General features: G+C 33.1%; 1 protein-coding gene across 1 annotated transcript in view; it reads right to left on the minus strand.

Annotated features, from left to right (window-relative positions):
• LOC139500180 (sushi, von Willebrand factor type A, EGF and pentraxin domain-containing protein 1-like) overlaps nt 1–21067 on the minus strand; it is a 60254-nt gene extending 39187 nt beyond the window's left edge. The window contains exon 1 of the mRNA XM_071288917.1: nt 20648–21067. Coding sequence (XP_071145018.1) covers nt 20648–20923 — 276 coding nt within the window. The 5' untranslated portion in view covers nt 20924–21067. The remainder of the gene's footprint in view (nt 1–20647) is intronic.
• Between the last annotated feature and the right edge of the window lie 6466 nt (nt 21068–27533).

The raw sequence follows: 27533 nt of genomic DNA on the forward strand, positions 1-27533 counted from the left end.
TCAGCAAAGTAAGATGTACAAATAAGTCAACATGATCAAAATGGTCACTTGACCGCTTAAGGAGTTATTGCCCTTTATAGTCAATTTTTTACAATTTTCAATTTTCATTAATTTGGTACATTTTTGTGTAAATATTTACAGATTTTTTTCTCTGGCCAAGTTTATTAAAGATAGAGAAAATTGTAATTAGCAATAATGTTCAATACAGTAAGATCACCATCATCAAAACACAATTGTGTTATGAATCCATCTGTGTCCTTTGTTTAATACATGTATGCACATAGACCATGGTGAGCGACACAAGCTCTTAAGAGCCTCTAGTTTGATGATCAATGCATTTGAATGGGGACATATAGTTGGAACCGACTTCACTATGTATTGTCTTTTTGTCATTTTTTTTTATTCGATCGTCACAGATGAGTTTTTGTAGACGACATATGTGGTGATAGAAATACAGGACATACCACTTAGTTTTGACAAATTACTTTTTGAAAAAACAACTCGCACAATAGCTTCCATTGAACTTTACTAACGCTAAGATAATTTTAAGTTACCAAAATCGTCTGTGATAAATAAATAAATGAAAACCAGATAAGTTTGGCAGGTCTGTTTTAGCCTCTGATTTTCTTTATCGTGAAGATATCTAAGCATTTTTAACCTTTCGTGATTTACTTCTTACAATAGAGAAACTATATAGATTTCAGTCTTAAATTTGTTGTCAAATACGCACTGTTCAAAGTATAAAATAAAACGTGTAAAAAGAGTTACTTTGGAGCGTTTTAATTTCACATCATCATCATGGTAGTTTACGTTTTTGTTTAAAATGTGAAATGAAATACCATAAACATATTTATCATTCGGTTTTCAATGCTTGTTTCATCAATAACTAATGAATCGTAGAAAAATGTGCATCTACCTGTTTGCTTAGATATCTCTTTCATATTCATTTGATAAAATTTACTGTTTGCAATAGCATGAATTGTTCTATATAATAAGAATGTTCTTATCCCGGGCATACAAACAATGCCGTATTTGGCAAAACCTTTTCAACTTTTGATCTTCAGTGCTGTACAACTTTGTACTTTTTTCACTTTCGATCTTTTATATCTGGGCGTCACTATTGAGTCTTGTGTGGACTAGACGCGTTTTTGGCGTATTGAATTTTAAACCTGATGCTTTTTGTTATCTATTAATCATGCTTTTCTTTGTCTAATATGGTCTCCTTTTTATTTGTATTGTAGTCCTGTAATATTATGTTGTCATTTCAATGTTATATTTAACTTTGCCATTAAAGTGCGAGGTTTGGCATGCCATAAAACCATGTTCAACCCACCACTTTTATTCCCCTTTTAAAGTGTCCTGTACCAAGTCAGGAAGATGGCCATTGTTATATTATTGTTCGTTTCTGTGTGTGTTGCATTTTAACGTTGAGTCGTTTGTGTTTTCTCTTATTTTTGAGAAATTGAGATAAGACGTGGGACGGTACTTGTCTATCCCAAATTCATGTATTTGGTTTTCATGTTATATTTGTTATTCTCGTGGTGTTTTGTCTGATGCTTGGTCCGTTTCTGTGTGTGTTACGTTTCGGTGTTATGTCGTTGTTCTCCTCTTATATTTAATGCGTTTCCCTCGGTTTTAGTTTGTTACCCCGATTTTGTTTTTTGTCCATGGATTTATGAGTTTTGAACAGCGGTATACTACTGTTGCCTTTATCTGGTACATAACAGAAAACCCTGGCCGTTTTTGGCACAACTTTTTTGAACTTTTGGTCCTCGATGCTGTTCAACTTTGTACTTGTTTTGGCTTTCAAACTTTTGTATCTGGGTGTCACTAGTAAGTCTTGTGTGGACAAAATGCACTTCTGGCGTATTAAAATTTTAAACTTGTTGCCTATTGTTAGCTATTATTCGTGTATTTCTTTGTCAATTGTGTTCTCCTATTTATTTATATTGTAGTCCTGTAATGTTGTGTTGTCATTTTAATGTTATATTTCACATGGCCATAAAAGAGGGAGGTTTGGCATGCCACAAAACCAGGTTCAACCCACCACTTTTATTCCCCTTTAAAAGAGGGACGAAAGATACCAAAGGGACAGTCAAACTCATAAATCTAAAACAAACTGACAACGCCATGGCTAAAAATGAAAAAGACAAACAGAAAAACAATAGTACACATGACACAACATAGAAAACTAAAGAATAAACAACACGAACCCCACCAAAAACTAGGGGTGATCTCAGGTGCTCCGGAAGGGTAAGCAGATCCTGCTCCACATGCGGCACCCGTCGTGTTGCTTATGTGATTACAAATCCGGTAAATAGTATAATTCGGTAGGTCAAATTCATGAAAGGGAAGGGGATTGTAGTTACGACGTGAGGAACATATCCGATATCATTTGTGAAATGGTTATTCCATAACGGTCAACCAACTCGTGATGGCGTCCGTAAAATTTACGAAGGGATGATTTCAACTTCACCATTTGGAACTCTTGATTTAATAGCTTCCTTGTGAGCAGTAACCCTCTATCAAGAAAATCATGATAGGAAATGCAAGCACGGGAATATCGTATCATTTGAGAGATATATACCCCGTATGCAGGTGCTGCTGGAATGTTGCTACTTAGAAATGGAAAGTTCACAATTGGAAAGCTGAAATCATCTCTTTTGTCGTAAAGTTTTGTCTTCAACCGACCCTCATTGTCAATTTCTAGATGTAAGTCAAGATATGAAGCTGACTTAACTGTATCTGTAGTATCCTTTATCTCCAATTCGATGGGATAGATGCGTTCCACATAGTCACCAAATTTTGAATTGTTTAGTGAAAGAACGTCATCTATATAGCGGAAAGTAGAGTTAAAGGATATTGCTAACTTCTTATCTTTCTTCCTAAGAAGTTCCTGCATGAAGTCAGCCTCATAATAATAAAGAAACAAGTCAGCAAGTAGAGGGGCACAGTTTGTTCCCATTGGTATGCCGACAGTCTGTTGAAAAACACGTCCTCCGAACGTAACAAATATGTTGTCAATCAAGAAATCAAGCATCTTGATAATATCGGTTTCAGAGAATTTTTTGTTTGAGTCAGAGTGATTCTTTACAAAGTAGGATTTATCCCTCCCTAAGACAAGATACTTGTATCTACGTTGGCCATTCTTTTTTATGAAGCAAAGTAATACCAGCTCTTTTAATTTGTCTTTAAGTTTGGAATGTGGAATACTTGTGTAAAGAGTAGAGAAGTCAAATGTTTTAATACTGTTACAAGATGAAAGAGAGTTAGATTGTATGTACTCTAAAAGATCTTTGGAATTTTTAAGTATCCACATCTGATTCACGCCACCTCTAGAATAGGCAGTTTCACAATAACTTTGAAGCCCGTCTTTGATTGCTGATAAAATGGATGTTAATAATTTAGAAAGAGGTTTTGTGGAGCACTTGGAAGACCCAGCAATATACCGCTGTTTGTAAGGACACTTATGTAGTTTAGGTATCCAATACAGTGATGGAAGATCCAGTTCTTCATCTTTGGTTGAAATACCAAAGGAACAAAGAACAGACCTATGATTATCCAGGATTTCCTCTTTGGTAAGTGTCGTGAGGGTATATGTTGAGTTTCCAAGTGAATTGTCTATACCTAATTCGTTTATCAAGCAATTAATGTAATGACTTTTACAGACAAAAACGATGTTATTTGGGGCTTTGTCTGCGGGGACAACAACATATTTATCATGGAGGTCGGATAGGTGTTTAGCAACATTTGGGTCTTTAAAAATTGACGTAGCATGGGCATTGATGGACCCATTCAGTTTCTTAATTCTGATTTGTATTAAGGACCTCACTGCCTTTATCCATTCGGATAGAGTGTCTACGTCTTCCTTCTCGCGCTTAGCCCATTGCCTGGCATAATCCTCGACTGAATCCATCAAAATTTTAAAGTTGTATTTCCAATTGATGGATTTAGGCTCACGATATTTCGGACCTTTCGATAACACGTTTCGTAGAGAAGTGTTATTAACAATGTTAAGGTCACCGGTAATAACGTGGCCAGCGGGATTATATGTGAATTGGGAACTAGCACAAGTGCAATCAGGAGGTTTAGACTTGAAGTCGTCAATATCGAGATCCTGCAAAACGCGTTTGTAATTGAAAATTTTAGTTGCAATAGGTTTGGTATAGGTATAAGAAATTATTGGTACAGACTGGTCTTTAAAATAAGGAGGTATTTTCGATTGAACTAATTTATGATGAAGGATATTGCCAAGGTTGACGCCATCGAGACCTTTGTTGGCAAAGGAAAGATTTAGAAAATATCTTTTCTCTTTTTCATCTTTTCCAATGCGAACTGGCTTGAAAAGTCTGTGACTTGCAATATCCGAAATTATAGCTTGAAGTTTGTATTGGTTTGAATGAGGGTTTGTAACAGTGGATTCCAAACATAAATTGAACAGAGAATGAAGTTTTGAAAGGGGTAATGAATAAAGTTTCGTGCGAATGTGATGAATACCTAACGGTTTTTGTATGAATGGCAGCAAGTCATTAATAGAGACATCATGCAGAGAGGGTGATGTATAATGACGATGACCATGACTGCGTCTACGTCGAGGAAAGTGTCCTGTACCAAGTCAGGAAGATGGCCATTGTTATAATATTGTTCGTTTCTGTGTGTGTGTTGCATTTTAACGTTGAGTCGTTTGTGTTTTCTCTTATTTTTTTAGATAAGACGTGGCACGGTACTTGTCTATCCCAAATTCATGTATTTGGTTTTGATGTTATATTTGTTATTCTCGTGGTGTTTTGTCTATTGCTTGGTCCGTTTCTATGTGTGTTGCGTTTCAGTGTTGTGTCGTTGTTCTCCTCTTATATTTAATGCGTTTCCCTCGGTTTTAGTTTGTTACCCCGATTTTGTTTTTTGTCCATGGATTTATGAGTTTTGAACAGCGGTATACTACTGTTGCCTTTATTGCATACATTATAGTTTTATTTTCAATTTTTTGGTTCGAACATGTCGCTGACCTGTCCGCAATTTAATTAGAGTTATACAATTCAACGCTCGATGTAAAATTTTCAATTAGTTTAATCTTAAACATGTTATATAGGAGTAAAAACATATTTTTCCCCTTGGTACATTTGTAGTTGCATAAATACAACTAGTTGTACGATACAGAATTTTCAGCCCAACTTCATTCAAATCTAAATGTCTAATATGCTTCCAAAATATTAGCTTTCAAACTGTTGAGTAAAAATACATTGGATTCGCAACGGACAATACATTTGTAACCCTAGATCATCCAAAATATCAAACAGTTAAAATCCTTATGGCGTTGCTACAAATACTTAATAGATAATGTACATCGAATGGTTTCAAGAAAAAGACGGCGGTTTTAACTAGAGGGGTAGTTCAAACGCGATAGTTAAAAATAGACAAAGCAGGGAAAAAAAGAAAAAATACCAGTTTATGCACAGAAAAAAAATAAGCAAGGGAACAACACTTTAACAGACTATTGCTCGTCATCTCAAAGTCACAGTGCGGCCTTCAACGTGAAACCAAATAACTCTCCCGCTTACTGCAGGTTTCAGACGAACCTATGGATAGGCTTGAGTGGATTTGTTGCAAAAACAATCTGGATATTCTTTTTAAGAGGTTGTTTCATAAGAAGATAACATAATTGAAAATTAAGCTTTAGCACCAAATCTTTGCTTTTAAGTTGTCTTCAACAATAAACTTATACAGTGTGTTTGATTTGGCCGTTTTTTTATACGCCGTCTTTCCCTTCAATAAAAAAGACTTTTTTATTATTCTAAAACAAATGTCGATAAACAACCTCCAAAAATTTGATAATGATGTCCTTGAAAGTGTTTTAACTTTAGATTTTTTGTATTGTTTTGGTTATTCCTAGTACGGTAACATACAGAAAAGAACGGCGGACACATAAACTTTATGAAGTGTAATATTAAATTTCATATGAGTATTTAGTTTCATTTATAATTATTATGCTACTAAAGTTGCGTTAAATTGTTACCTGCATAGTAACTATCACTTAGTCTTAGTTACAATTGTCCAAACACCTTGCTGCATTTAGTTTATTTGTGGTGTGTGAAAATAGTAACTATCACTTAGCTTAGTTACAATTGTCCAAAGACCTTGCTGCATTTAGTTTATTTGTAGTGTGAAAACAATTAAGTTAAAAATATCTAACGAACTCTTGACTGAAAGAAACCGACATAATAACCATGACCGACTTTTGAAACAATAAAATACCTCTTGAGAAATTGTTTACATGTGACTATTACTTTCGAATTTAGAAAAAAAGAATAACTAAATAATATATACTCAAGCAATTAGTGCTCAATTGATTTCAATATTCAATTACTATGAAAGTGCAAGTTTTATTTACTAATTAGTTTTTCTTATCGATATAAAAAAGTTATCTAATATATTTAAAAACCTATATTTAAGATATAGGCAAATAACAATTCAGATAAGTGACATGTACATTGTAAGTGGCCATTGTAGGACTTGACTGTAACAGAATATCATTCTAATCGATTCACAACGGACAGTAATCCTAGATCATTCAATATAGCGGACAGTTAAAATCATATAGCAATTGCATTTTAAAATGTTTATTGGGTAATGTTCATCGCCTGGTTAATAGAAAAAGGGCGATTAAAACTAGAGGGGTACCTCAAACCAATATGTTAAATAGAGACAAAACCGAAAAAATAAGACAGATAAAAAAAAAATCTCACAAGCATTCTACGTCAGATCAGCCTCTATAAACTGGTTATTGCGCAAGGATTCACATATTTTTTTTCTTTTTATCTAATGACATATAAGAGAAAACAAAAGATCCGTGTTATCTATTCATGACACAAAAAGTTAGTTTATGCACAGAAAATATAATAAGAAAAGGAACAGGGCTTTTAAGATAGCTGTTCGTCATCTCAAAGTTACAGTGAGGCCGTCAACATGAAACCAAACAACTTTCCCCTCACTGCAGACGACCATTAGAATAAGCTTGATTGGATTCGTTGAAAAATAATTAGGATCACCACTGTAAGACGTAGTTTCATAATCAGAAAACACGATTTTTGATATTAAGATATAACAAACCCATGTTTATGTCAAATTTCGAGTACAGATCATTGAAAAACACAACACATTTAATATATAAATATTACTGGATCAACATACAATACATTCCAATTGAAATGTTGGTAAAGATAATAACATATTTTTGTCAATGTTTATTTTCGCGCACATAATTAAGAAAAAAACTTTATTTGAAAATTTAGATGTGTTTGAATGACAACAAGTCGAAGAATTAAGTATAGAAAAAAGTAAAATCACAAAAATACTGAACTCAGAGGAAAATCAATTCGGAAAGTCCATAATCACATGGCAAAATCAAATAACAAAACGCATCAAAAACGAATGGAGATCTGTCATATTTCTGAGTTGGTACAGGCATTTTCAAATGTAGAAAATGGTGGATTGAACCTGGTTTTATTAGCTAGCTAAACCTCTCACTTGTATGACAGTCAAATTCCGTTATATTGTCACCGATCCGTGTACAAAACAATAGACACAATAGTAGAAAATGTTAAATATAGGGGTTAAACGTGTTGTTTCAATTTTTAAATATATAATCAAAAATCAAAAATATAGATTATTATATGTGTATAAATTACAAATACAAGTAATATAAATGATTTTTGTGTCTTTATATACACTTACATTTAGAATTTGAAACTCTATAATTTGACGATATATAAACAATTTTACAGACTTCCTTTTATAAAATTCACACCTTTTACAATTTTAGCTTTTTGTAAATAAGCATTTGAGGTCAAGGTTTTCATGATTGTTTTATTTCTTAAATTTTAATCCGACGTGTTTTTGATTATAGATAGTGTAAACATGTAAAAATTATATGTTATCGAATAATAATTAAACACTTGTCTTGAAAATGAATTTTACAACCACAAGTACAAATACGAATAGGAATATTTTTTTCTAACCCAAACTCATAAAAGGGCATGTGACAATTAATAATTAAAAATAGACATAAGTAAAGAAACAATACTGAAAACGCTTATGACATAATATGGTGAAAACTGTATTCGTTGTTTTCTTTTTGTAGAACATTAATAACAAAACAAAAACATATCGTTGCATAATTCTTTAAGTTCGTATAGTAGAGGCCAAATAAATAGTTTTCTGTTTTTATAAGTTTTCTTTAAATGCACACCTGGCCCTGAATAGACCCATTTAAGCCTTTGCAGCCGACAGTATTTCATAGGATACATTGTATTAAACGCTCTGTCAAAATAATGCATGTTATGCACGCTGTGTTTTACTTGAAATTATACCCATTTTAATATCCGTATATTTGAAACTAGTGCAATTTTCTTCTTTTTTTTTCATTTTTAAAGACTAGAATTTATAGACGGTGATATGTATATTGAAACGATGAATATTATTTGTTTCTATAGTTTTAAACATAGCGTTGTCAGTTTATTTTCCACTTATCAGTTTGTATGTCTCTTTGGTGTACTTCGCCCTTTGTTTCTCAGATATTTTCTCACGTATATGTTTGGGAAATGTATAATGAAACAACACGTTTAATAATTTCTTGCGTCCGAAGCGCTTTTCTAGATTTACCTTCATCAGGAAAGCTTAAAGACAAAAAATTTGAAATCCAAAGATGTATGAGTACCGAAACCATTTAAAGATATATATTAAAAATACCTACAATAAATAACAAAAATATCTAAAGCCAACTTACTTAATTTGTGTACATATTGGTTCCCAGATATAATTTCTATTTTTCATCTCATAGAGATATAACTTTGGACAGTTACCAGTATAAACATATATTGTTGCGGTCAATGTAGACAAAAGGTGGAAGTAGAGGTAGTGCAGAAGTTTAGTATAAGTTTAAGTTGTAACTAATTCAGGGCATATAAATGTTGAAAATATCCCTCACAGCAATGTGTTGACCATTAAATAAAATGGTAGTGCATATCAGTTTTTTAGAATATATTTTTTTTCTACAAAACTACATAATAAAAGTGACACAGTTTTAGCCACTAAGGAAGAAGCTTTGGGAAATTGCATTTTTTTTTTTTTTACAGAAATGCAAACTATAGATGTGCCAAGTGTAAACACATAAAAATATCTATTATAATAAGTGATACCGTGTGAATGGCAAAAATAGATCTTCAAACATATTTTTTAGTGATCATTAAAAAAAATGAAAATACCGCAAATATTAATAACATTCATTCAGAGTTAGACACTGCATAGAGTTATGGTTAGGCACATTCTTATGATCATTTTTTTTTAGCTCTTTTTTACATCAGTTAGTTATGTTCCACCTAAAGCTTATTCAAAAGACATGCATGGTTGTGATTCCATCATGATTCACTGTTACTTTGGAATGATTATGGTGTATTAAAAAGCATTTAAAATGCCATAAATCATTCTAATTGTGTGACAAATATTTCAGCATTGGCGTAAATCTCAAAACTTGGATTGCATAATACATTACCAACTGTCAAACGTTTGTAGATGTTAAATTTTACATTTGCCAAAATCAAATAGAAATACCGCCGTCATAGCAGTCACAATGAAACTGATATACATGTGAATCTTTACGTCCAACATCAAACTATTCGTATAACTAGATTATTTCACTTGACTGGGCGGGGTTTAAGAAGTTCGTTTATTTAAGACCAGTCCATCAATAGACAGGGGTTTTGGGATGAACTCATCAATGAAGTGTCCAGTTATTCGTCCCATATCTTACACTCTGTTCGTTTGTATATGCGTTTGTGACACTGATAGGTGATTATATTTCAATAATGATTATAACGGCAATCATCCTTATCACACACATCTTCAAATAGACTGTCCTTATGTAAATTAAAACATGAGCTCCGCCCGATCAGTTGAAATAACATTGGTAATACCAGTTTATATCTTCAACAAAACTAGATTTCCTTTGCAAGAGTATATGTAGTTTAAATGGTACACTAATTTACTTTCTCTTACAGAATACCTAAACAATTGAATTTTGTTTTTGCAAATCATTAACATTAAAGTAATGAAAATACCAAGAATAGATACAAAAACACTTCGTAATATCCATGCTAAATGTTATAAAAGGGTTGCTATCATGATATGCAGATTAATTCATTAATAAATTGGTCCATATTTAGTTGTAAATATTTAAATCGTTTTCCAATTAAGAGACTCATTATGTTATGTTTGAGCATTTCTTTAAACTAGCAAATTAAAGAAAAAAGTACAATACAGTTTTGAGTAATCAATTAATGAACAACGTGTATTTATTTTGATCTTGAACTAATATAAAAAAACAAATTTACTGCGACTTAAGAACAAGAGTTGGTCTACTTTTATAGCGTTTTTTTTTTAATTCAGTATTGGCATATTCTATGTGTTGCTATTGTACACGACATATTTGACGAAACGGTATTGGCATTTGAGTTTCAATTTTACTTTCAGACGTCCATTCATTGTATATATTATACCGTTGGCATGCACCACTGTCGATAGTTATCAAAGAAGGAAATTTATCAGAATACTTATATATAATCATTATAATCTGTAAATTATATCAACGATGGCAAAAATGACGATAACTGTCATTTAGCAAAACGAAAGACGGTATTTTATATGTTCACCTATATTCAAATAAGTGAAGAATTTTAAGCTTCCTTGATATGAAAAACAGGCTGATATCTAGTTGAAATGTAATAAAAATGAAATGACACTGTTTATTAGGGAAGGTAAAACGTTCAGGTTGGTATATTCGGATTATTTACGTCTGATTCTAAAGGCTTTAAAAGTTTCGTGCATTTTTTGCTTCTGATATTAACTATTTATACTTAAGGATGTACTTAGATGAAATTAAATAAATAAGAATTTAAAATTGCTACTATAAGCCGGTAGAGCATTGGTTAAGGATCAAAATAAGTTTGAGATATTAATAGGTCATGGATCTCCTTTTCGAGATATTTGATATTCAAAATATGGAAAAGAAAAGACTGACTCGGACTTTTACCGTATATTTGCATTGGTATTATTTGTGTCCCAAATCAATAGAAAGAAAATCAAGAATCTTCTTAAATTTTGGTAAATGATGTTTTATGAGCCATTAAGTCTTATGTGTAGAAATAAATTGGTGTTATGGGGCAAACCATTTTACCTTGTATTGAATGGAAAAACACCAAGGAGTTCGAACAAATTGACACAAATTCCAAATCTTCACCTTAGCACATCCTCAAATCACAGTATGGAACTTTGAAATGCTTGTAATTTATGGAATAAAACTCAAATTTTCTCAAAATAGTCGATTAAAATAGGTATAAATACACGTGAATCGTTTTTGTGCATATGCATAAATTCCGCCGAAAAAATATACATTGATTTTTTGAAGCATTTCTTCCATCTATACCGTCAACAGTTGATAGGCAATAATCTCACTAAAAATGAAAAGTTGGGCACCTATGTATGTTGAAGCTTGTTTGAGTTTGTCTTCACAACGTATTACATATAATATCTGACGCAACATCTCGCTTCAGACTCCATTTTCTTCATAAATTAAGCTACATCTTTATAAGATAACATTAGTATTTTACAGTACCAAGAAATGAAGTATATGGGTAAATGAAATACTTTTCTAATAATTCAAAACAACAGAGTAAATTTTTTTTAATAAAAAATGAAAACGTTTTGCCACTTTGCTACATGTAAAGTAAACATTTGATTCTATTTATTACTTGTAATCCATTTTATTTTCGTTAACTTATATTTTAGATAAAATGTAGACATGTTAACTATGTTGATCATAAACTGTGCAAAATTTAAGAGTATAACAGTAATATAGACTTTTCTTGAAGATTTGTTTTCATAACATAGAAAAACAGTAAGCGATGCTTAATATTTTGTAAATGATTTTTTCTTACAATCTACAAGTTAAGAATTTTGAAACAAAAAGATCATTCTAGCGATAAAGGCCTAATCTATATGTATGTTTATGTGTTTCGTGTCAACCCCATAACAAATTAAAAGTTTTCAAATAATACACTTCCGCCCGCCATGATCCAGTAAATATATATTTTGTTATAAGTGTAGTTAACAACTGTTATGTATGCAGTGTAATTATGCAATGTGAATAACTTAGTCAGTTTGTCATGGGTTTTTAGAGCTAAACCGACAGCGCGTCATCCTTTTGATAACTTCCTCTGCAAGATTGAAAGCAGTTGGTGGTGTAATGGGGAGATGATTTTACCCTAAACAAGAAATTCTTGTGCAATGCATATAGAGATATAAATACAGCAAAACCACAATTAAAGTAGCCCAATTTGAAAGATGTTAAGACGTTCACATTCGCTACATTTTACATGCAGCAGCAAGCAACATCAATATGATAAAAGCATTAGTTATCATATTATATACAAGATAAGTGGGCTGTTTTCTATTCACATGAATAAATACCTACATCAGCCGAAATGTAGTGCATGAACACTGGGTATCGTACATGTACCTACCAATTACCGAAAAAGTCATTTAGATCGTAGTTTTCTTCAAACTGATCCCGATTATCAACACAGCAATATGTAATTTGTTTAAGCCCCAGTCCCACTAGACCACGACCGCACCACGCTCACCGCGATCTAAAATAAATTTAGATCGTGGTGAGGTCGCGGTATGAGCGGCATGAAAATGTAAATTTTCGTTGCTTTCACGATGCTACTACGTCCTCTCTACGCTTCTACAACGATCCCGCTACGATTATACCACGTTCTCACCGCGCTTATTCTGCGACCTCACTACGCTTATCAAGATCTTTCTACGCTCTTCACGTTCTCACTACGACCATACCACGAGTTATCCGATTGCAACACGATCTTACTGCGATTATTACACGTTCTTACCACGATTATACTACGTTCATAGCGCGATCTTACTACGTTCTCAGCAATAACGTCAACATCGTGTTCCATATCAATACAGTTCAATTCCTTCTATTTCTGATTAAATCGTAGATTTCTCGGAAACAATACAGTCATGCCACCAAAATCTGCCAGAACACGTGGGCATGGTGGTAGGAGTTGATGTAGAGGCAGAGGGAGCAAAGTAACGAATCCTGATCAAGCAGAGATGTCGGACCGACCAATCCAACCTAAATTACAACCTATTGCTGGTCCATGAAGCTCAATGACGATATTTTAGTGAACGATAGCAGAGATGACATAGATGTATCAATATATATAGGAAGATGTGGTATGAGTGCCAATGAGACAACTCTCCATCCAAGTAACAATTTATAAAAGTAAACCATTATAGGCCACGGTACGGCCTTCAACACGGAGCCTTGGCTCACATCAATCAGCACGTTATAAAGGACCCAAAATATTACTAGTGTTAAACCATTTAAACGGGAAAACCAACGGTCTAATCTATATAAAAACGAGAAGCATGGTTGAACCGTTAGAGCAAATGGATAATTACATTCAAACAAACAAAATCTAGGGAGCATTTTTTATATATTTTATGTGAAAATGACAATGAGAATGATGGTCGTAGTGTGAACGTAGTCAGGTCGTAAGAAGACCATTATAGGCCATTATAGGCCACGGTACGGCCTTACTCAATTATTTTAGTTTTCCTTTATTTTTATTCATGACAAAAATTCAATAAAAGCCATGCCTCCACTTAATTTATAACGATTTGCACTTTAATGACCCTATTGAAATCGTGGTGCGGTCATTTCGCCACGACCGCACCACGATTGTTTTAAACATTTTCAAAGTTGGCCACGCTCTTCACGATCTTGAAGACCTCACCACGACCGTGATACGACCTTACTGCGTGGCCTATAATGGTTTGATGAGGACGACAAGGGCGTGCTAGAAACGTACTATGGTCGTGAACAGCGTGGTATAGTCGTAGTGGAAGCGTAGTTGGGTCGCAGTGAGAACGTGATGGTCGTAGTGAGGTCGTTCTAACGTCGCTGTGCGATCGTATCGCAGTCTCTCCGAATAGAATCACACTTTCGCTACGCTCTCGCTACGCTCTCGCTACGATTGTACAGCGACCTTTGCGATCTTACTACGATCTTAGTGCGCTCTCACTACGCTTCTACTACGACCTGATTTCGCCACGACCGCACCACGATTGTTTTAAACATGTTCAAAGTTGGCCACGCTCTTCACGATCTTGAAGACCTCACCACGACCGTGATACGACCTTACTGCGATCTACACGATCGCACTACGATCATCAAAATTTGCATTTTTTTCACAGATCGTAGTGCGATCGTGGCCTAGTGGGACTAGGGTATTAGACTTTCAACTCCTAGTAACATGGGGAAAGGTAAATTAATCTAGGATTCAATATTAACAATATTCAAGTACAGATTACATAGATGCGTTATCAAAAATATGAGTGAAATAAATACGGTACCACTAAAACGCCCTATAAGTTTTGTATCATTCAAGGTTTACATACAAGGGCGTTTCGGCTTATTTTCAATAGGGTCATTAAAGTGCAAATCGTTATAAATTAAGTGGAGGCATGGCTTTTATTGAATTTTTGTCATGAATAAAAATAAAGGAAAACAAAAATAATTGAGTCAACTTTAACTCTTGGAAGAACAAGTTGAAATGGCTTAACCTGGCTAGAGTTATATAAATGTTATTATTCGACGTTCAAAAAGGTTTAAGTAAAATGCCGAACACTTAATATATATGATCTGCATCGGATAGAAACAGACCTTCTACAATTGCATATCAATAAATCGGCTAAACTGTTTCGGATTTAATAAATCACTGTAGTCTGTAACTGTTTCGGATTTAATAAACCACTGTAGTCTATAACTGTTTCGGATTTAATAAATCACTGTAGTCTGTAACTGTTTCGGATTTAATAAATCACTGTAGTCTGTAACTGTTTGAAAATTGAGGTGATATAAGAACCCTTCTAAATAGACCACATAATTCGCCGTTCTAATGCATCCTGGGTAATATTTTCAAAAGTGTACACTACAACGTCCTGATTGTTTAAAAAGGTCATAAACAATGGAAATTTAACCAATGACGTGGCGTTATTTTCATTTTGGGATACGAACAATGAAATTACCCATGATTCTTTAGATTCTGAAACGGCTAATTGTGAGATACAACAGTATACTAAGAGGATCATCAGGGATATTCGACTTTTTGATACTGGATTAAGGCTTTACAATATATAACTTTCAGTGTAAATTATTTTGATAATTGAGTTAAAATAATTAACTCTTGACAGGATTTGCTCCTTGTGCAATCCTATATAAGTTTTTGCTGTGATTTAATTATATGATCATTGAGTTGTAGTTCAAAATCGGTCAATTTCTGCAGTTTGCGTTTCGGACCACAGATAAGGCCTTCTGTTTTACCAAGGTATAAAGATAGCTTATTGTCAACGAGCTAGATTCAACAAGACTCTAATTCCGTTCCTATTTTCCTCGAGATAATTTCTGGATCCTTATGAGAAAATAATATAGTGCAGTGCTGGTTTTAGAACTAAGCAGTAGTGTTGTAGTCCAAAACATTATAGACATTCAATGAAGAACTGCGATCAAACGAATCACACGTTGATTAGATAGAAATAATAAACAGGTCAGGAAAAAGAATCCTGGTGTAAGAATTACAGACATGAGATTCTGTCTGCTCTATATATTTTTGGCCAACTGTTCTTTTTAAATTGACGGTTTCAGAATCTAAAGGACTATGAAGAATTTCATTGTTCGTACCACAAAATGAAAATAACGTCACGCCATTGGTTGAATTTTCATTGTTTTGAACGTTTTCAACCAATCACGACGTTTTAATGTACATTTCTGAAAATATTACCCAGAATGCATTAGATTCTGTAAGGCAAATATGACTGTAAGCTGGCGAATATCAATTCCTCTGGCACTATCCCAGTCGTAGTTGAAAGATTCAAGTCATGTGCGTGTTCCATCTTTGATAAATCTTAAAGGACCTATATTTATCTTATCTCCTATACATATATGTGATTGGTTAAAAGCAACCGTGAATATTCCATATTAGGTTAGAAGACGGCGCTCATTTCAATACACGGTTAGTAGTGATGTTACGTTCCTTTATAACAATAACACGGTATAAAGAGAAACTCTTAATGGTTCCAACAGTAAAAGAAATTGCATATGGGCGATTAAAATTAATCAATAACACATATTTGAAGCAAACAAGTTGTTATTGTTTGCACTTGGTTTTGAATATACCAAATTGAAATATGGAAGTAGGTATTGAAGACTTGATCACATTGATGGCCATCAATATAAATTCCACATGTTCATTTTATATAAGATAGTTGGTAAGATAAATTCGTTAAATATTGTGCTAGTGACCTCATATGATAAATGGAGTTAGTAAATTACTGACCCAATCTATATTGAATTAGGTCAATAGCACACTGTGTAACTAATAATATCCACATGTTCTATCAAACATTAAGATGTCCAAGTCTTTTGAATATGTTTATGATTTAGTTCGAAATGAACATTATTTTAGGGATCTTTTGGTAGACGTTTCGTCCCCGAGGATATCACCAGCCCAGTAGTCAGCACTTCGGGGCTGACATGAATATCAATTATATGCCTTTGGTCATTTTATAAACTTCCTGTTACAAAAGTCTGATTTTTTGGAAAATCTAAGGATTTTCTTTTCCCAGGTATATATATTACCTTAGCCGTATTTAGCACAACTTTTGAGGATTTTGGGTCCTCAATGCTCTTCAAATTTTTACTTGATAACTATTTTGATCTAAGCGTCACTGTTGAGTCTTGTGCAGACGAAACGCTCGTCTGGCGTATTAAATTATAATCCTGATACATATTCAATGTTTAAGCAATAATGGAATTAGCATTACATATTCCTGAAGCTAAATTAAGCGAGATTGTGGCACATGAGCAACATGATCTGCTTACCCTTCCAGAATACCTCAGTTCACCCCAGTTTTTTATGTGGTTCGTGTTGCTTAGTCTTTAGTTTTCTATGTTGTGTCCTATGATTTGTTTGTCTTTTTTTATTATGGCCATGATGTTGGCGTTTTGATTTTGATCTAGGAGTGTGACTGTCCCTCAGTTTCTTTCGGTCCTCTTTTGGGAAGAAGTATCAAAATTATTCAAAATTTCAATTAGGTAATAACATGTGTGAGCGATTACATTCCAAACGATATTTTCCCCATCTTGCTGTTTTGAACTATATTATGACGAGTTCGATTGATGCATAGTTTTAGCATTGGCTGCATAAAAGGGTTTGAAAGGAAAAATGAGAGTTTTACATAAATGAAAAAGATTGGCATTACGTTTAATATACAGACCCTCTTTATTGTAATGTTTATTCGATGTTATTCTGACTAAAATTTTTCAACTTTTTGTTTTTGTGACTTTCTCGGCTATTTGATAGTGTTGTAAAACGGACTGATTTACTTGACAATATTTACTTCAATTAATGGGGTAAATGATGGTACTTTATGTTGGGGTTACTCGCGTTTTGGGATGGTCTGTAACATATCATATCCCCGATTTGAAGAATATCAATCATGTTAATTATTGCAGTATAAGGATATTCATTTCAATCCGTATGTTTTACATAATTGCAATTTCAACTAACCATGAGATGACATTAGTGTATTAGTATTCAATTTCAAAAATGTAAAATGCAATTCCTATAGGTTCTATTTAATTCACGATTTTGTTCTATCATGCGAAGTCCTTTGTATGCACTTGGATACTGCAGAGGTCTAAATTGCATTACGGTATCAAATTAATATTTATTATTTAATCAAAATTAATGCTTTTCTGTATCAACTTTCAATTTTTACATTTAGATAGATGTAATTAACAAAACTGTTTTAGATGATATTCATTTTCTGGATCAATTCAATCAAATATAAATGTAGAAATAGATCATAGGAAATATGCAATTCAAAAGATAAAAAAAAAAAGATTAGTTTTTGTACCATCGTTGCCTTTTTTAAGGAAATATCAAAATAAGAATATGTGCTACTATTGCGAATTAGACAACTACACACAAGAGATCAATTGACACAGAAATTAACAACTATAGGGCTCTGTACGGCAACCACTGAATTACAGGCTCCTGGCTTTGGATAGGCACAAACATGATGTTTAATCTGATAAAACGAATACATTTTACGGGTATTTTTTTTTTTTTTTTTTTTTTTTTTAGATGTTGTTTACGTTGGTTCACGGGGAGAATTACAAACTAATTAAGATCGACGAAATTCAAGGATATCCGATGGACTGTTAATCCATGCATTTCATTTTTCTTCTAAAACAGCATAAAAAAGTTGTGGCCAGCGTATTTCAGTAACCCTTTTGAAGGCATAACAGCATATGATCAACTAAATAAATCAGTTTGAAAGTGGTCGGCACAAAATAAAACTACAAAAAGATGCACAGTAGCAATTTAATAGTTGGCACAAATATTTAAACTAGTTCAGAACCCAACTTTAACTAAATAATAAATGTAAAAAAGATAATGTGGAGTAAATACCAATCAGACAACTCTCAATTCAAGTCACAGTGTTTAGAAAAGTTAACAATCAGTCTACTAGTATAGAAAAATCGAGAAACGAGAAAGACCTATGAACCACACTATCAAACGATAATCACTAAAAGAAGCATGTAATATTTGCCACTGGGCGTTAAGCAACCAACAATCAATCAATATATAGAAGATTGTCTTAGTATAAAGCTAACATAACAAAGGCCCCATCCGTAAATGCCTTTAAAAACTGATTTGACAAATATTGGTCAGATGAAGAGCTATACTATAATGACTATAGAGCAAAATATCTGGAAGTCACGGACAAACAGTAATAGAAAAACATTAAATGATGAGTCTGGTGAAGAGGAACCTTGAGAGATCCTGTACTGGGAATCAACTATAAGTAACTACATGTATAGGTAAGTAAAGCTGGCATTTACGGTAGCGTCTTCCTCATATTATATTGACAACATGAGTCTTATTCTTCTTTTATCTTTTTGTTTGGGGTGGGGGTGGGGATGAGGTCTCCTTTTTATTTAACGTATTGCTGATGGCATGCTTGTGATAATTTTTTATGAAATGCTTCAGTGGTTAAATTTCATAGGGTGCTTATTTTTGTCCTTAAAATTAGGCTAACAAGTACTGCTTCTTCCTCTAAACAAAACAGTTTATGTTAAAAGTAGCATGTTTTGTGGAACATGACACTTTTTTTCATTCGTTTGACGTGACTGAGCTTTTGCTATTGCTTTTGAAACGGGAATTTCCGATTTGAATTTTCCTTGGAGTTCGGTATTTCTTTTATATTACTTAATATTCACTTTCCAACATAATGATTTTATTTTCAAAGAAATTATAATGTGTAAAGTCAAAAATCAACGTCCTCCCTATTGACCTTGTATGTCCAATTTGTATTCAAGGTTTGAATTAAATCATGTGTAGTGTATTGTCACCTTGGTGTCTCTAGTTGTTCCGCTGCACACGTGATACCGGTTAAATGGGTGTTAGTTTAACTGTATCAGATGTGTTAACACAAATTCAATTTTAGTCTGTAAAAGAGAATATTCGACACAAAAATACAGGCAGTCAGCAGGGTTTAAGGACATCAGTTGTAGGTCAAATGCGTTTTGTTAAAATATGCTTTTTTGGTCTTTATGAAAATGTTGTTTGTGCTGTATTTAGACCCTTCTACATCGAAATGTTTTTTAACATGAACATGTATAACATTTTTTTTATCCAACGCAACCATAGGTTTGAACGAAGTTTTCAATTTAGACTTGTATATAAAATTGTATATATACTAGCACTTTAAATTTCCTAAAGGTTTTCATAAACACTCAGTCTATCCCGAAAGTCATGCGTACAGAAACTAATTAATGTATTATATTGCTGTATTTAGTGTATTTAAGCATATATTTTGTAATTCAAGCCGAAAAATGTATCTAATCATACCTCCTATTTTATTTTTTTAAATATTTTTTTAAAACATTTCCCGTGATTTGATATTGGCTTTTATTATATACTTAGTAGTAAATACAGATAAATTGTATGTGTAATACAAGCAATGGCAAGCGTGCTGTATCAGCCACCCGTGATGATATCGATATCAGCACGGTTGCAAAAGCTTTATCACACTTTTAATCTGAATGACGTCACGTCATCGATTGCAGTCACTGTTGCAAAGGCTTTATCAAAACCCTAATCTGTATGACGTCATGTCAAACTATACTCTGTATGACGTCATTTCAATCCTCCTTATCTGTATGACGCCATATCACATAAAAACATCTACTTGAGATATATGTATATAATAAAGTGTATATGATATGGCTTTTTCAATATCACACACCGTATCAACCCTCAACCAATATAATCCCTCGAGCAGAGCTCTTGGGATTATAATGGTGTCTCGGGTTGATACGGATGCGATATTTGAAAAAAGCCATATGATATTCTCTATTTAGTTGAAGTATGGTTACAAATGAGTTAGGATTTAAAAAAAAATAATTCTGAGTAAAGTAACACTGCGATGAAAGAAAACTTACATCTGATATGTCAATTCGTCTTTTGAGTGCAGTCTGAGGTATACCTTTATACGAATGTTCTTCATCCAAGGTAACATTGTTAATAAAAAGAAAACACTGCAAAACATCTCTGTTGTAAACAAAAGATATACAACTTCCATGATCGTAACACTGGCTGGAACATTGCTTCGCTCCAATTGTAGTAAAGATATATAATCCTGTTAATATTTCACAATTCATTAAAACGAAAATCTTACTTAAAAAGAAAATAATCAGGACACGTCTTTCAACAGTCATTTTTCGAACAGTATATCAGAATTACTTTTCACATCGGCATTTTTTATTTTGCTTTTGTCTCCATTGCATTGAAATTATTATTGCGTACGCATTTAAATTCAAGACCATGTCTTTGGTTTATGAAGACACTGTTTAGTATCTAACAACCAATAATTAATATTTAGGAGCGTTATATTCAATGTTCAATATTTGTCAGTCCGATTGAAATTCATAGTCTACTAAATTCCTGAAAGGTAAACATCATTAATTCATATGCTACATCTATAGGGAAATGACACTTGAATAGGGAAAATAGCTTAAAATTTTCGTTTATATTGTATTGTAATATTTCAATCAATAATATTTATACTCAATATCTTAAATCTTATAACTGTAATTGATTATACCGAAGTATTTCAAGTATGAAATACATCATGTTTATTTTAAAACGTACTGTAGGTAAACAAGTTAATATTTAATGATAAATTTAGTATATGCAAACGTCCACGTTTACCTTTTATAATTAGGACAGTTTTTGCTTTCGAGTTATCAAAATAAGGTACTAGAACTATTGTATTTATAAGCAGATTCCAAATACAGGTCTTCTCTAAGCCTGACAAAATCCGAAACAGCAGTTGCGTCCTCTTTACGACGCTACATTGACTTAAGCGAAGCAGCGTCACCACTGTTTCGGAGTTTGTAAGGTTGCAACACACTACTCTGTAAAATTTAATAGCATAGCTCGTCTTCCGTGGGGTGTTAAACTCATGTCATGCACAGCATTATAATGACGTGTTTTAATTGTACCAAAACCTCAAGGGAGTTCGATACAGGTTAAGTTAGATTGCTAGTAACAATGATTAAAACGGTAATGAACAAACATCATCACGATTTTTTATTATTTGTAACCGAAGCTCATCATTAGTTTTCCCCCCGTTCTAATTGAATCGTGATCTTAAACTTAGCCTTCAGTAGCCTTGGACAATGATTTGTTTTTCATTAGGGGAATAAATTTCAGAACACTTAAAGACCTAAAAGGAAGAGAGCCACAAAGGTTTCTGGTTCGATCCCCATTCCGGGGTGAAAATTGAAGGGAATGAATGTTCGTCTCTCCCTTAAAGCTTGACACCATTTGCGTTTATGGTCTTGAGATATGATGATAGTCCGTCGAAAGGGGTGAATAAATTTTTGACCGTGTTACGAGAGAGCAATATCCATTTCACACAAAAGACATGCTTGTAGATTTCGAAAAAAAGCAGGCTAATGCCGCTACAAAGGACTTGCACCAGTAAAGTTGAAAGGGAACGATATTAGTTGTAAAAACTTGTTTTCAAATCCACTATAAATAAATATGTTTTGACTAAATTAATTTATCTTAAACTAAAAACTTTCAGACAAGATTTCTTTCTCAAGAAAAACACGATGAGATATTGTATACAAGTAACTGCCAAAAAATGGTAGACAAATTTTCATTTTGGGCATTGCACACGAAAATTCCTTTAAATTTTAAAATTAAGCAATTCTGATGACAGGTGTTCGGATTTACCCCTCATCTAATCTTTTAAATAAAGCCAAGCTGGCTGATCAATTAAATTTAGAACAATAAATCTAAAACGAAACAACATTACATTCTTAACTATAATAAATATATACTTTATTTTTTTCTGTTTTTTTTTCTAAGAGGAGTATTTTTGACGTACGATCAAATTGGACCAATTTTCTTACGGTAAATCGTTAAACAAGTAAATAAATTAGTTGTTTCAATTTCGAAACTCTTACACATAAAATATAGTTATCTGATTTTATAAATATATTTTACCAGTATATATGGTATTCTTCGATATTCTTTAAAATCTGATAACCACTTCAAAATGGATAAAAACTAATAAAAGGTGTCTATAATTATAGTACATCGATACAGATCACTTGCAGTGCATTATCAGTAGTTCTTACAAATGCCTTTTTTTTATTATAGTGTTACACAACACCTCACCTTGACTAAAATTAACTTGGCTAGTTGAATTTTCATAAAATTTTGACAAAATATTTACTTTGACCCTTTGAAAAAAATATAAAAAATTCAAAAAACTTGAACCAATCTCTTTCTCGGAAAAACATGGTTGGATGTATAGAAGTTTGACCAACACTAATTTTGGTCATTGAGAAGCATAAAAGGAGTAAGTCCAGTAAGACCCCTTTTCGGCCCAGAAATATAGCAGTTTTACAAAATTGTTAAAATGTAAACTTGTAGTTATTTATTACACAGTAGAATGTTTCTGCTACATAAATATGAGCTGTTTTTGACAATACAATGCACATATATCGGATACTTGCACCATTAAGTCATGCCAAATTACTGAAATCTTCACAATTCTAGCATTTTAGTTAAATTTTAGACGGTTTTTGTGTAAAACGAAAGTGGCCGCATTCGTGTTCATCCTTTATATTGAAATGTAAGATGTATTTTGTGATAAAACATAACATATATAAAGGTTGAGGATGAACACGGAGGCGGCCACTTTCATTTTTGACATAAACCATCTGAAAAGTGACATTTTTCGGCATATTTGGTAAATTTTTCATATTTGAGCTTGAATCGGATCGTTTTTCATGACTAAATCAATTAAAAACTTTCACATAAACTAATTGATTCAAATGAAATAGACACTTAAGTGTTTAAAAGGTGGTCAAAATCTTTCGTCAGATGAACCTGAAATTTGAGGCCAAAATCGGTCCTTACCGGACCTACTCCTTTCCGTAACAATACAACGTGGTTAAAACGTTTAGCTGGTTTTAATTTACAGAGTTATCTCCCAGTAGTGACGTGTGTTGTAAAAATGCCATGGATTTCGGTGGTCACTCTTTTGAGACAGAAATATGACGTATTTATAAATTAGCTTAATTAAATTGAAAGCTTGCTTAGGTAATTTTGAGATTTTCAAATTTAATTGGATTTTATTCTAATGTCATTAATTGCTTTGATTAATAAATCCTTCAGTAAAAATAAAAATTGTCTTTACAAAAACATTTTCCTTTAAATGTAAAAAAAAACAAGAAAAAAACATTAAAGGTACCCAGAAAAATACATTTCATTCAATTTGACCTTTATATTTTGAAAACTTTATATTGCGCATCAAATTTCTTATCTCTATTATAAAACTGTGGTATTGAATTTAAATTTGATATCTAAATTCCAAATTCGAGACATTTAATCTCGAGTATCAAATCGGTAAGGATTTTTCTGGCTTTCTTTTTATACAAAACTAACGGGATTGCAATGTTTCTTATGTCATTACTACAATCTGTTCCCTGTTCAAGAAAGTGAACATCCTAATTAGACTATCTATTGGATTTGTACATGAACAACACAACGGGTGCCACATTTGGAGCAGATCTGCTTACCCTTCCGGAGCACCTGAGACCACCCTCAGTTTTGGTTGGGTTCCTGTTTCTCAGACTTTATTTTTCTATAAAGTGTCTTGTGTACTGTTATGTGTCTGTTCGTCTTTTTTTCTTTTTTCAGCCATGATGTTGTCAGTTTATATTTGATCTCCGAGTTCTAATGTCTCGCTGGTATCTTTCTCTTCTTTTTTTTAACACATATAATCCAAACGATTACAGGAATTATAGGAATAACCGAGACTATAATGTATGTGTCATTTTGGTCTCGTGTTGAGAGTTATCTCATTGGCAATCATACCACATCTTCTTTTTATATATATATATAAAACAATTCAGCGTTACAGAGATCACAAACAACAAGCCACAGAAAACAAAGACAAACAACAACAAAGGAGTAGGTTCAGTAAGACCCCTTTTTGGCCCCAAAATTAAGCAGTTTTGCAAAATTGTGAAAATGTAATCTTTTAGCTATTTTTTTGAAAGAAGAATGCTTCTGCTACATAAATATGTGCCGTTTTTGACAATACAATGTACATATATCGTGTACTAGCATCATAAAGTCATGCTAAATTACTGAAATCTTCACAATTATAGCATTTTAGTTAAATTTTAGACGGTTTCCGTCTTAAATGAAAGTGGCCGCATTCGTGTTCATTCATAATATTGAAATGTATGTTGTATTTGATGATAATACATAACATATATAAAGGTTAAGGATGAACACTGATGCGGCCACTTTCACTTTTGACGAAAACCATCTGAAAAGTGACGTCTTTTGGCATATTTGTTAGATTTTTCATATTTAAGCTTCAATCGGAGCGTTTTTAATGACTGAATCAGTTAAAATCTTTTACATAAACTAATCGAATCAATTGAAATAGACACTTAAGTGTTTAAAAAGTGTCCTAAATATCTCGTTAGATGAAACTGAAATTTGGGGCCAAAATCGGCCCTTACCGGACCTACTCCTTTAAAAAACACCAGTTTAGAACAAGACCATAAATACATAGAACAAGTCATCAGATCGGATCGATTAGTTCTTTTTAAAACCAACCATTTAATGTATCTACTGGAAAAAATTACGAATTGAAACTAAAAGCTCTAATGCGTTCGGGGGGAGAGGGGGCTCGTTAACCAACTGGTATGTGTACATTGTAGTTGCTTCGCATCAAGGTGCGGAGCTATTAGTTTTAGTCGACACACATGCCATTTTGAAATAAATACTTATCACAAATAGATTCTGATTGGTAGCTTTATGATGCGACTTTGATACAACAACAGCTATTGGCTTATATGGGATAAAGAATTACAGACTTTTCTTGTCTCAGAATAAGACATCAAATGCCGGAAAATTAACTATGTGTTTACAGTTCCGATCAACTGTCATTATTTCATGTTCGTTTCATTAACTATTCAACATTGAACTATTAGTTATAAATACGGGTTTATTTGCCTTGTTAATCTGCAATATGCACCATTTGTTTTGCTAAACAATGTTCCTACACAATGTTTACAAAAATGCATTATCTGTATCTGCTAATCTAGGCACCCCTCTAGAGTTGTGTCTATTGTACTTTTAACGATTTAAGTGAACACACTTTTTAAAAGCATTGGACAGGTGTAGAATGCACACTCTTCATGTGATTTTATTTATACAAATCAAAATGTAAAATTCCACATTTCAATTACTAAATCAACAACCACATGCACATATATTTCCTTTAATAATGATAGAGTGAGGTAGTTCTCGGCTTTTGATGACGCTCAAACTTGTTCTACTACTAGTGTATTCACTTAAAGCTAGGTACACACCACCGATCAGATCTACTCGATAATCTCGATTGTCCAATTTTCACGACCAAGCTCAACCAAATTCTTAATCGGGACTGTTTACGACTTCTATCCGACCGCCATCCGACTGAACTCGACCTTAACTAGATCATTCACGATTCCTTAATGACTCAATCACGATTCCATCCCGACAACAAAATGAATACTTATTCGATAATTTCGATCAATTCACGATCTTTACTCGACTAGCTAAACCAAATCAACTATTCACGATCTCAGCCTGATCTCCATCAAACTAGATCGACCTGATCGAATATGGTTCGTAGGGATAATCGGGAATTGGTCGGGTATGCACACTTTTAGTATAAAAAAGTCCGGAATTCATTATTCCCTGCCGCTTTGGAGTGTATATTAAGTGTTACCTTTGTCCGTCGTATAAATGTACGTCCCAACATGACTCCTTGTAATGTTATATATGCTAGCTGGGGCATTATTGGTATCCCATTGACACATTCTCCGTTTATTTGGTTATATTCAGTAGAAGGTCCCAGTAAAATCATACATTTAAAATATCTACATAGAAATAAAGCAGTTGGATTTGTGGACGAGGTGGTAAGAGCTCAAAGAGACAGGTTAATAGCTGTGACGGAGCTTGTAGAGTGCATAGAAGACAAAGAAGATGGTGTAGACATCAGGCGCCGAGAAATCTAGATGAGTCAGTGGCTAACACGACGACCACTGTGTGGGCAGTTTGAGAGACTCAACAAAGAGAACCCAATGCTTATAAAAACATTCTCTTAGTGGACACTGATATGTAATGGTAGTTTTATTGCTCTTTCTTGAAATGACACCACAAAATGAGATTTTTAACTGGATTAGTACTTATGTTAGGTAGCAATTAACATAAACTTTACCATCCCATTTCCTTGCTTTCTTACAAAAAAGGCGTACTGTTTGTCAAATATGTGCACAAGAAGTTTTTCATAGATTTGATATCCAGTAGTTGAATGGTTAAAGATATTTATTTTCTTTTTTGCTGTATGGCAACAACCTGTATGTATTTGGCAAAAAATCTAGGAAAAAGAGGGCAAAGATGTCACATAGTTCCCCAAAATTTGGCCCAAAGTAGAATTTCAATCCCTGGAGTGATACCTTTTCTAAAACAGTTTACAACTTTTTATATATCTATCAAGAGATCAAGAGTGAATTTCTTTCTAACCAAAGTTTGGTAAACGTTATGTGCCGTTTGTTATAGTTTATTAGACGTAACAGAAGTATAAACAGATGCATCGTTGGTTAGATGGGATTGAAATTTTGAATAATGTTATACAATGTTTTGAATTATGACAAGCAAGAACACGTTTAGATAATTGATTTAATGTTAAAGTTAGAAAGAAATGCATCGTTTGAACTAAAAATCGACGAACGACAAACTGTA

The sequence above is a fragment of the Mytilus edulis genome, chromosome 13 (assembly GCF_963676685.1).
Source record: "Mytilus edulis chromosome 13, xbMytEdul2.2, whole genome shotgun sequence".
NCBI lineage: Eukaryota > Metazoa > Mollusca > Bivalvia > Mytilida > Mytilidae > Mytilus > Mytilus edulis.